Genomic DNA, 11,640 nt, shown 5'->3' on the forward strand with positions numbered 1-11,640 from the left:
GAAGAGGTATGTCTTTTGGGCGAAGGGGTGTGACCATTCGAGAACAGGAGTCCACTTGGGTTAGTCACACTTCGCATCTGCATCTGTAATGAATCAAGAAGAGTGTAACTAGTCACAATCGTGACATTCCCTCCCATTTACATTAAAACCCCGTGTTCAGATGAAAGTCTTCCACTTTTCAAAGAATTCTTGAAGGAGGTTTGGGTACTGCTGCATATCTTCATCCGTTTGCCAAGTTGAGTCTTACTCATCAAGATCCATCCACTTGACAAGAAATTTTGTTGTGATCTTTCGTCTTGTTTCTTTTTGTCTTACATCAAGAATCTTTTCTGGAACAAGAATTATGTGTTCATCTTCAATTTCTGGCACATAAGAAGATAAGTCTGGAATTGGCGAATCTCCTTGTATGTATTGTTTGAGCCAAGAAATGTGGAAAGTTGGATGAAGTTTTCCCCATGAGAGTGGAAGTTCCAACTTGTAACTGACAACTGAGTACTTCTTAATTATTTTGAAAAGTCCATAGAAGCGAAAGCGCAACTTTGGAAAGATCGATTTCACAGTTTTGTAGCGATGAGGTGCTACATATAATAAAACCAAATCTCCCTCTTGGAAATCTGCATGTCGTCGATGCTTATTGGCTTGTTTCTGGTACTTTTGTTGGACATGAACCAACTTGTCACGTACTTGAATAAGTACATCTTGCATTTCTTGAACCAACTGATCTGCTAGAGCTACTTTGTGTTGAAGAACAAAGTTTGTCAGTATAAGAGGAGTATGCCCATAAGCTGCTTGGAATGGAGTCATGCCAGTTACTGAATGGATAGAGTTATTGTATGCCAACTCTACAAGTGGCAAATACTCTTCCCATGATCCCAATCGAATTTGTATGTAATGTTGAAGCATTTCTTCCAAAATTTAATTCACTCTTTCTGTCTGTCCATCAATTTGAGGATGGTATGCTTAGCTGAATAACAAATTTGTACCAAGGGATTTGAAAAGGGATGTCCAAAAATGTCCTGTGAATTTTGGATCTCTGTCTGAAACAATAGATTTTGGTAATCCATGTAATCTGAAAATGTGTTGCACAAATAATTGCGCAACGTCTGGTGCCGAGGCAGCTTTCTTGCAAGGAATAAAGTGTGCCATCTTTGAAAACCGATCCACCACTACGAGAATCTGTGCATTGCCTTTTTGAGAACGAGGCAATGTAGTGATAAAATCCATGCTGACACTTTCCCATCTTTCTTGAGGTACGGGTAAAGGATGAAGTAACCCTTGAGGAAGTTGTCGAGAGGCCTTCATTATTTGACAGGAATGACAAGCTTTGACAAACTTGATAACATCTTGCTGCATTTGTGGCCAAAAATATGTTGCAGATAACAATCTGTATGTCTTGTTGATACCTGGATGAGCAGCAAAAGGGACTTCATGATGTTCTTGGATCAAAATTTTCCGCAATGGTGTATTGTGTGGAACACAAATGCGATCAATGTAATACAACAAGTCATTGACAATGGTGTAAGCTGCGAACATATTCATCTCTGCAGGAGTCGGAGTAGAGGATTTAAGGGCTTGAAATGCATCCCCAAAATCTCGATCTGTCAAATACTTGAAACAAGCAAGTATTTCCATCTGCACACCGGAAATGGCAAAGTTGATGGCTCGAGGAAGACGGCTTAAGGCATCTGCAACTGCATTTGCGAGGCCTGCCACGTATTGAATAATCATATGAAAATTTTCCAAGAACTCAACCCATCGTCCTTGACGAGAATTCATCACCGATTGAGTAAAAATGTATGTCAATGATTGATGATCTGTCTGCACCACGGAATCTGCGCCAAGAAGATAATGTTTCCAAGTGCGGTAAGCATGAACAATGGCTAAAAATTCCTTGTCATAAACTGGGTATCTCATTTGTATGGATGAAAATTTGCGGCTGTCAAAAGCAATGACACGCTCATTCTGCATAAGAACACCTCCAAAAGCACGATCTGACGCATCGGTCCTGACCTTAAAAGGTTGAGTAGGATCTGCAATAGCCAAAACTGGAGTTGTCGTCAAGGCATGTTTAAGGGCTTTGAACGACTGTTCTGCTTCTTCAGTCCATTGAAGTTTATCCTGCTTGGTAAGCTCAGTCAAAGGAGCTACAATGTCGGAGAATTTGTGGACCTTGGTATGATAAAAGTTTGCAAGTCCCAAAAAGGAGCGCACATCTGAGATGGTGAGCGGTAAAGGCCAATCCACTATGACCTGTATTTTCTTGGGATCGACTGCAACGCCACTGGCAGAAATAATGTGACCAAGGTATTCCACTTGATTCTTGAAGAAATCACTTTTCTTCTTATTGATGTATAGCACATTGGTTCGCAAAACTTGGAAGACAAGCTTCAAATGTTCCTTGTGAGCAGCCATCGTTCGATTGAAAACTAAAATGTCATCCAAATATACGATCATGAACTTGTCCAAGTATGGTCCGAATATTTCGTTCATCAGTATCATGAAAGAGGCCGGGGCATTGGTTAACCCGAATGGTAATACCATAAATTCATAGTGACCATACTTTGTGCGAAAAGCTGTTTTGTACTCATCACCAATGCGAATGCGAATTTGGTGATACCCTGATTTTAGATCAATTTTGGAGTAGATCTTTGCTCCCAATAACTGATCAAATAACTCGTCAATGCGAGGCAGGGGAAACTTGTTTTTGATCGTCAACTTATTCAAAGCACGATAGTCGATGCAAAGACGCATAGATCCATCCTTCTTTTTTACCAACAGAACAGGAGCTCCAAAGGGACTTCTGCTTGGGCGAATATGACCTTTATCCAACAAATCTTCTAGCTGCCGCTGTATCTCTTGAGACTCTGAGTATGAAACTCGATAAGGGGCTCGAATTGGTGGAGGTTGGCCGGGGATCAAATCAATGGGATGATCCACGGGACGTCGAGGAGGCAAAGTTGTTGGTAGCTCGTCGGGAAACAAGTCCAAATGTGGTTGAAAGAAGGGTTGCTGCAAATAGGCAATATTTGAGGAGGATTTAACTTCTGTTTCTTCTGCACCGGGTTTAACATCTCTTAACATGATTAAGGCAGTAGCACAATCACGTTTTCGAACCAGCCGTTTGAGTTGTAAAGCAGAAACCAATATAATGGGTTTGGCACTGAAAAGACCACGAAGCTCTATTTCCTGTTGCTTGTGAAAGAGCCGAATTGAGTGATCTCTGAAACTGATTATTGGATCATACTGACATAACCATGGCCAAAGATCAAGTCGTAATGTGACAAGGGCATAACTGTAAAACCAAGCTGATCTTGGTAATCTTGTATCTGAAAATCCAGCTTTTCAATCCTTTTGTTGCACTCGAGGAAGGAACCATCAGCAAGTTCTACTTGGTAAGCTGCCTCACTAGGTTGAGTTTGAAGGCGCAATTTAGTAATCAAAGATGTGCTGACGAAATAGTAGAACACCCACTGTCCACAAGAACGTTGATTTGCTGCTTGCCAACAAAGCCAAGGAGGCTGCGAACCTGATTCGAAAGATCCATTGGAGCAGTAACGTGATTTCGAGCATTCATCATTAAGGCACTTACAACCTTGGAAACTCGAACACAACGTGCTGCTTGTTTGCCTTTGTTTGGGACAGAAGGTTGGTTGTGGATAGGTTCTGCAATTGTGGTCTCCATGTGAGAATTCTGGCGAGGATTTGAAGGATTTGGCTTCTTGGGGCATTCATACCATCTGTGATCTCCATGACAAATTGTACATAATCCTGTACGGTTGGAGGTGGAGGTTGAAGGAGCCGATGAAGAGGATTGCTGTCCAGAGGACGTATTCGGTCGAAAATCACGACGACCATTCCTTCTATGATTGGGACGATGGTTTCGTCGATTCTGATTATTTGCCAAAGAGGAGGCTCTAGAAATGGCTGCTTGTCCAGAAGATTGGGGTCGAAAAGAAGTTTGTCCAGTAGAGTATTGTCTCGACGAGTGAGCTCCTGAGAAAGAACGCTGATTCTGACCACCTTGTCCTTGGTAATTACGTTGTGAAGAGCTTGCAGAATTGGAAACTCGATCACCAAGAAGGAAACTTCTGAGTGGGCGCCGATTGTCACCAAGACGCTCAACATAAGCGATTGCAGCATCCAGTGTGGCAGGGTTAAATTTATGGACATCATCTCGCAGGGAAGGCTCAAGTCCGTCAACAAAACTGTGGAGTTTGTCGGAAGGACTGAGTGTCTCTATCTCAAGAGTTAATTTCTGAAACTCTGAGATGTACGCGGCCAAGGAGCCAGTTTGGCTCAGGCGGTGAAGAGAAGACCGGGCGTGGAAATCGGCATTTGCAGGCTCAAAAGCCTTGCAAAGAACGCACCGGAATTTGCCCCAAGTAGCGGTGATTTTTCCATCTTTGATGCGGCGACGCCACCAAAGGAATGCAGTATCCTTTAGTAGAGAGCTAGCCAAAGCAACTTTCTTGCTTTCAATGAGATCAGTATTTGAAAAGTAAACCTCCATTTTGAAAAGCCAATGGTCCAGCATACGATTATCACGGCGACCGTTGTATGGCTCGGGCAACTTTGCATCTATCTTCTTTTTTTGTGCTGTGTTTATTATCTTAAAAAGATATTTCAATTCAGGATTGTCTACCTCTGGTTCCGGAGCGTCGACTTGCTTAGGAACTGACTCTGCTACCGAAGAAACTGAATGGGTAGCCGGCTGCGTCCTCGAAGAAGAAAAGGCCCGCAGAACATCCAAACGTGCGGTCATCGATGCAAGACCGATGGAGAGGGCCTCCTGGAGGACGGACATCTGTTCTCTGAGGATGGCTATCGGATCATCTGGTGCAGCACTGCCTGTCTCTGACATTCTAACGGCTCACAGGGAATATCTCGGAGAAGCTGGAGAGGTGTGGTTGCCGTAAAAAGGTGAAACTGCTCCTGATGCTGCGTCCCACTCCTCTAAGAAATCTAGTCCAAGATCCGAATCCTCGATATCTTCCTCCTCGTCAATAGAAGGTGTCGTCTGGCGTCAAAGGCGTGTAGTCCGGAAGCTGTAACTCGCTGTGAACCCGAACTAAAGGCTGCTGGGAAATGATGTCGTTTACTGAATCCACGCGACACTCCTTCAAAAAATAAGCCAAGTGGGGGTACCGGCTCAGTATGTGCTCGTAGTGTGGCAAATGAAGAGCCTCGCATGTAACGATGATATGCCACACCACACAGCCCTGTGAGCGCGAGGCATGCTGATGAGTGACATAAACCATGTAATTTTAGGGCAACTATGCTGGCTGTAATGCAAGTACAGGAGCAGGCTCGGGTGCTAGAATGAAGTCGGGAACTTGTCTTTCCTCTGGAACTGGAACTCGAGACGGGGAATCCGAAATGAGAATGACTTCCGGTTCGAATGTGGGTTCCGGTTCGGGTACGGGTTCTGCTTCGGGGGTATCTGGTATAATTATCACTTCGGGAGCCGGAGGAGGATTTTCTGGCAATATTTCTTCGGGTACTTCGTCTACGTACGAGAGAAAATTGACGGGAACGTCGAAGGCATCGTCGTCCATGACTCTGAACAAGCCCGCGTGCGCGTCTATTGATGGCCAGAATTGGTGGCGCTGGAAGTTAGCAGAAGAGGGTGCGCTGAATTTTTCTCATGATGGCGCTGTTTTGCCATTGCACTGGCTGCTGCTGGCCTCTTGGTATTTTTTTTGTTTAATTTTTCCACAAAGGGGTGCCCAAGGGTGCCCACTTAAAATTAAGTTGGGCGGCCGGCCAAAATCTTTTAAAGTAAAAGGATGGCCTTGCTTAAAAATTCCAGCGTTGGCTTTTTATGTGAAACGCTACGTTGCTGGCTTTTAAAATCGTACGCTGCTGCCTCTTCGAAAAATAGCCAAGCGCTGCCATGTTTGGGCTGCCGTGAGTGAAGTGCCGGGTGAAGGGGTGGCCTGGATGCATGGGCTCACGGCTGATACGCGAGGGAGGTCCACACAAAGAGTCACCTACTGCTGGAGAAACTTACTCCAGGAGTGCAACTAGTATGCCGCAACACCCACGCTTTCTGCCATCTTCTGCTTATCTTTGTGTATGTTTTTGAGAAAAAAAATTACCTCATGCTAACATGGGTCCTGGCCATCTTTCTTCTGCTTCCATACAACTCCGAGAAGGGGAAGAGTAGCAGTGAGGGTGAGAGGCTCACAACCTTCGGGTCCCGGGAAAAATTTGCTCTGATACCACTTTAAGGATTCTAGTCGCTAATCCTTAATTAAGTACTTAAACTCATGATTAAGACTTAAGAAACTGAAACTGAACTTAGAACAAGACTTAGAAGACTCTGTGTTTGATTCCTTGAAAGTGTGATACAAGGGTTCCTTTTATAGGAATTGAATAGTCATCAGTGAAGAGGCATGTCTCTTTGTGAAGAGACATGACTTTACGCGAAAAGACACATCCTTTCGACGAAGAGCTGCAACCATTGGGTGAAGAGTCGTATCCATAAGGTGAAGGGGTGTGACTAGTCGTCGAAGGAGTGTGGCTTTTGACGAAGAGGTATGTCTTTTGGGCGAAGGGGTGTGACCATTCGAGAATAGGAGTCCTCTTGGGTTAGTCACACTTCGCATCTGCATCTGTAATGAATCAAGAAGAGTGTAACTAGTCACAATCGTGACAACATATCCTTACGTGTAAGGCCCGCACACATCTCCTTTGCTCCTCTTCTAGTGTCAAGTTGATGATGGTTGGTGTGCACTGTGGGGGTGGGGGTTATTTCCTTGCCTTTCCCTTTCTTGACAATCTTGATCCATTTTTCGGCCTTTTCTACTTTTTGTTGGGTCTTTGTGATGACATCTACCCACGAGGTCGCCGTTTCTTTTTGTTGCTCCCCACCTTCTTTGATGGCCCGCACTTGTTCCTTAATCATGTTAAGCTCTTCAATTACTGAGGGTTGAAACTCTCCCTCTTCAAGGACATTCTGCGATAGCACCTCTGCAAGCTCTTTCTTGAGTAGTGCGATTTCCTCATCTTGAGCCTTCACACGATCCTCGAGTGTATGTATCGTGCTATCCTGTGCTGCCACGCGCGCGTCGAGTATGTTGATAGTACCTAAGAGGTGGCGGTTGATCATGCTGATGGACTCGCTCAGTTCTTCTTTGCATTTTTTAATGGCATCCTCCACCGGGTCATCTTTGCCATTCTGCTTCCTCATGGTCAAAAGGCCGCCACAAGAGAGGGAGAGGGATATAGGAGTGAAAAGGAGAAGCTCTCTCTCTCTCTCTCTCTCTCTCTCTCTACGCGGTTGGGTTTTCTCTCTCTAGACGGCTAAGCCTCTTTTTTTTTCTTTTTTTTCTTTTTTAAATATAACTAACCCTCTTTCTCTCTCTACGTTCGCAAACCTTCTCTCTATGCTTGAAAAACCAAATTTTCTCTCCACCATTTTTTCTCTTTCTCTCTCTACGCTTTTCTACTTCTCTCTCTACGCTTGTTTCTTTACTTCCATTCTCTCTCTACACTCGGACAGCAAGGGGGGCGGGGGGGAAAGTGCATCGACGGGGGGGGGGGGCGCGGGGGTTTGAGTGGCAGCAGGGGGCAGCAGCGCGGAGCTGGTGCGGCAGACAGCGAGGGCGGGGGGGGTGCAAAGCTGCAGCGCGCAGCAGAGCAGCAGGGCAGCACGAACAGGTGGAACTGTGGAGGGGGAGCGAGCGCGCAGCAGAGCAGCAGCAAGCAGGGAGCAGGGGACAACGCGAGCAGGGGCAGCGGTTGCAGAGAGAGAGAGAGAGAGAGAGAGAGAGAGAGAGAGAGAGAGAGATTAAACGTCATAGGAAACTATCCGAAAAGACCTTAAAGATCTGTCCAACGAGGAGAGTTGAACTTGAGACCTGTTATTCAAGAGGGAAATGGCATAACCAGTCTACCACCAGAGAGAGAGAGACAGAGAGAGAGGACATACCCTGTAGATAAACTCGCTACCACCAGAAAGGTTTTAAGGCTTGGCGACATACATGCCAGAATGGGGGGCTTCCCCTCCCCAATCTAGGGGTTCAAGGAAAATGCCCTACCCACCTCCAAATACCCCAGGACCCTAAAATGTGGAAACGAGAGGAAAAGAGGTAAAAAGTTAAGGCACCCAACACAAAGGCCAACAAGTGGCCAACCCAAACAAAATTTAGAAAATTCCCCCTGATGCATAGAACCTCGAAATGCCTCACAAGGCCGGGCACAGATACAAAGAAGCCCTCACTCACTAGATTTAGACACAAGAGATTACCTCCAAAACTCTTTGACACCCCTCTCAGATCTTGTGTACACAACAAAACAAAAGAATTTAACGAGTCCAATCCACCACTACATCAAGCACACAGCCTTTCTACAGAGAGATGCACAGCCAAGGATAGACAGTCATGTCCACCAATGGTAACCAAGTGTGCCCAACTGAAATCAATGTCCATCATGTCCATGGAACCGGTGTTTGTCATATAGGCTAGAGTTCCACTGATTATACATCATGCCATGTGGGCATGTCATCAACAGCTAGGGTATAGGAAAAGCAAGAGATCAACCGGCCCACCTCCGAGAATGAGTCGATCCAACCTGCTCCACACTCCGGCTCATAATGCCAGAAGCCAACATGCAGGTGTCCCATGACTGAGTATCACAAAGTTGAACAACCTTTAACTTGTCTACCACACCATTCTCCCAAGACTCAATAGGTCTTCTAGGCTCAGTCAAGCAAGTAGGAGCAGCCGCCTCAGCCTGGGGCTGAGAGAGAAATCGAACAAGTTCCTTCATCTTCATCAGGCACTCACAAATACTGGTGAACGAGTGAGTCAAACCAAAAACAGGTGCAATGGTAGCTTTGAATTCATACCTTTTTTCTCCGCCCATATGACAAGTCACCTCCTTCGTTCTCTCACCATATTAGGATTATCATCCTCCAGTGCCTTTTGCTTCTGCTTTGGTTTCCTTGATGACTGTCCAGTCACGGCCAGAGAGCCCCCTCTAAATCCGAACCTCCATAACCAGTCCTATTGACATAACACCATGGGAACAAGCTCCTCCCATGTCACATCCATAGTCCTCCCCAAAGTAAACAAGGCTAAATAGAAAGCACTATACTCGAGAGTTAAATGAGTTAGCACGATGATAACCATATCCTTCGAAGAGATCAGCTTCCCTGCATGAAGAATCACCAGTTGGATCTCCTGCATGTGCTGAATATGATCATTCATGTGACTTCCACTGCCGAGGGTCCAAAGTCTGCCACTATACCTCAAGATGAGTTCTGTTCTGTTCATTGAAGTCGGAGATCATGGGGATGTTGATCTGCACCCTACGTTCCCTAGGCATTACTAGGGCCCACAGCCGAAATCCTTTACAGCACTTGCAAAACAAACCATGCCAACTTTGCATATGTCAAAGACGACCCCACCAAATCAGCAGCCAAAAATTCTTGCATTTACAAGCCGGAAGGGGGGACCAGCAATTGCAGGTGATAGCATCGACAGTGCATGCAAGGACTGCGTAGGTGGCTCAGATTCTGGCAGTTGGCTTGCATGTTTTGATTGCCACAGGCTGCAGAAAATTCTGGCTATTGATGACCCCAGCTTTGATGTTTTACGAGAATGGTACCATTCCTGGTCATCGCAGTCGGGGGAGAGGGGCCATACAATGGATGCGTCAGAGGTTAAAAAAATAGATTGCACATGTACCTGACAGCTGTTGAGGTGGCATGCAAGAGTTGGATGGCGACGGAGAGAATTCCGCATGCTGATGTGGCATTGATTCCACCCTCTGAGGCTGCATTAAGTGATTGGAGGTGACTTCAGGGAATTACGGCACTTGGGTGCATGACAATATTCAGAGGCAGGGCGAGTAAATAGACGGCCAGGATCCCCTGGCCCCCAACCCCAACTGCGACACTTGGGAACAGTCACATAGTGACCATTCCCATCATGGTCGGGGGTTTGGGGATTTGGCCGGGAGGGGGGGGGGGGGGGGCGATTGATCTGCAGCCGTCAGATGCCAGCTACCTCAGCCAGGTTCACAAAAACGACAGCAGCAAAGCTCACATTGACAAATCAGCAGGTGGAGTGCAGCAGCAATGCTGCCATCAACACATCAACTGGCAGAATAGCAGCAGCGTGTGCCACATCAGCAACCAGAATATCCACCTTAAGCTGTCACCTCAGCACCTGTAGAATTACAGACTGCGGCTGACAGTCTCATCAGCCGACACCTGTCAACCCCCAACTCGACAGCAGGGAATGGTCCTTCAAAAGCACCATTCCCCTGCTGTGCAACTCCCACAATTGTGAGCGGCTCGAGGACCATTCCCTACCCTGTAAAATGCGCCGAAAGCCTTGTGGGACATTGCAAGGAGCACAGACTGGCTCCCAGCCTCTGCCAGTCACTCATTTTACATGGATTGGTCATTACGTGAGCATTCCCTTCTCCGTAAGAGTCGGGGCAGTTGCTCTGCACCCTTCAATCCCCAGCCATTCCATGTCATGATCCTTACATGTATTGTTGGATATCGGCCATATCAGCAACTAGAATTTCAGCACTGTGCTGCACGAGAGCGAGCCAACTCAGCAGCAGAAATCACTGCCAGCTCAGTGTGCAGAATTTTATTGCTGCCAAGCCTGTGGAGATACTGAGTACTGACATGTACGCTTCCTGCGTCCACGCATGGCTGCTCTACCCCTGAACTTTGATGGCCAGGAAAGATCCATTGGGGCCTTTCCCTACTCCTTCAATGTCAGGAGTCGCCCTGCGCGCAGGGGGTGGGTTGGGGGGGGGGGGGGGGGGGGGGGGATCTGTGCCGTTGAATAAGCTGGCCTTCCGGGCAGAATTTGGTCCTGCAGCCGTCTGATGGCAGCCACCTCAAAAGACAGGAAAAAAAAACAGCAGCAACAATGCTACAGTTGACACGTCAGTAGAGAGAATTGCAACAGCAACGCTACTGTCAGACACATCAGCGGGCAGCATGGCAGCAGCGTCCACCAGCAGAATTTTGAAACACGACATGTTATCATAGGCTACCATCTCAGCAACATACTATTACAGTTCTACAACAGCTCGTCAGAAGACCTGCAGTAGCTCGTCACCTCAATGAACACCCTGTAGATCCAATGCAACTGTCACAAGGCTCCTGGCTGCATTACAGGAAATGGTCCCGCCGGTTGCCATGTGGCCGCTGCATTGCAGGGAGTGCTCAGGGACCATTCCCTACACCATCAGCGCCATCTGAAAACTATTCTGAACAACAAGCCTAATAAGCAACAAATTCAATTCTCTCATCCTCAATATTGACTAGAAGGAATCCTTCAGGTATAAAGCTTGAAGGAATCCAATTACCTAAAAAGACAAAAGCTTTAAAAGCTCAGTGAAGATAATGAAACACAAACTTTCAGCATTGTCAAGACATAGTTCCATCACTGACCTTCATCCATTACTTATCTAGCGAACCATCGGCGAAATCAATCTTTGACTCAAGACTTAAGTAACAACACCAGAAGAGGGATGAACATAATAGCTGTCATGAATAGCTGGTCCTTTCACTGTTTTTTGTACCAAGGGTTGTACAACACCTGAAAAGTAACTCGAAATCCAAACAGCCATTCTCACCTCAAAGCATTCATACCGACACACAACACA

The 11,640-nt window shown here is 46.3% G+C and overlaps 1 protein-coding gene across 1 annotated transcript; it reads right to left on the bottom strand.

Annotated features, from left to right (window-relative positions):
* Positions 1 to 243: 243 nt before the first annotated feature.
* On the bottom strand, positions 244 to 804 carry LOC147459094 (uncharacterized). Its single transcript, XM_086511544.1, has one exon. The coding sequence runs from the start codon at positions 802 to 804 to the stop codon at positions 244 to 246; it is 561 nt and encodes a 186-aa protein (XP_086367670.1).
* Between the last annotated feature and the right edge of the window lie 10,836 nt (positions 805 to 11,640).

Source organism: Adiantum capillus-veneris, chromosome 4, assembly GCF_014529385.1.
Source record: "Adiantum capillus-veneris isolate H3 chromosome 4, ASM1452938v2, whole genome shotgun sequence".
NCBI lineage: Eukaryota > Viridiplantae > Streptophyta > Polypodiopsida > Polypodiales > Pteridaceae > Adiantum > Adiantum capillus-veneris.

Coding starts and splice junctions, on each gene's coding strand:
- LOC147459094 (XM_086511544.1), bottom strand. CDS start 804: ATGACTCCATTCCAAGCAGCTTATGGGCATACTCCTCTTATACTGACA.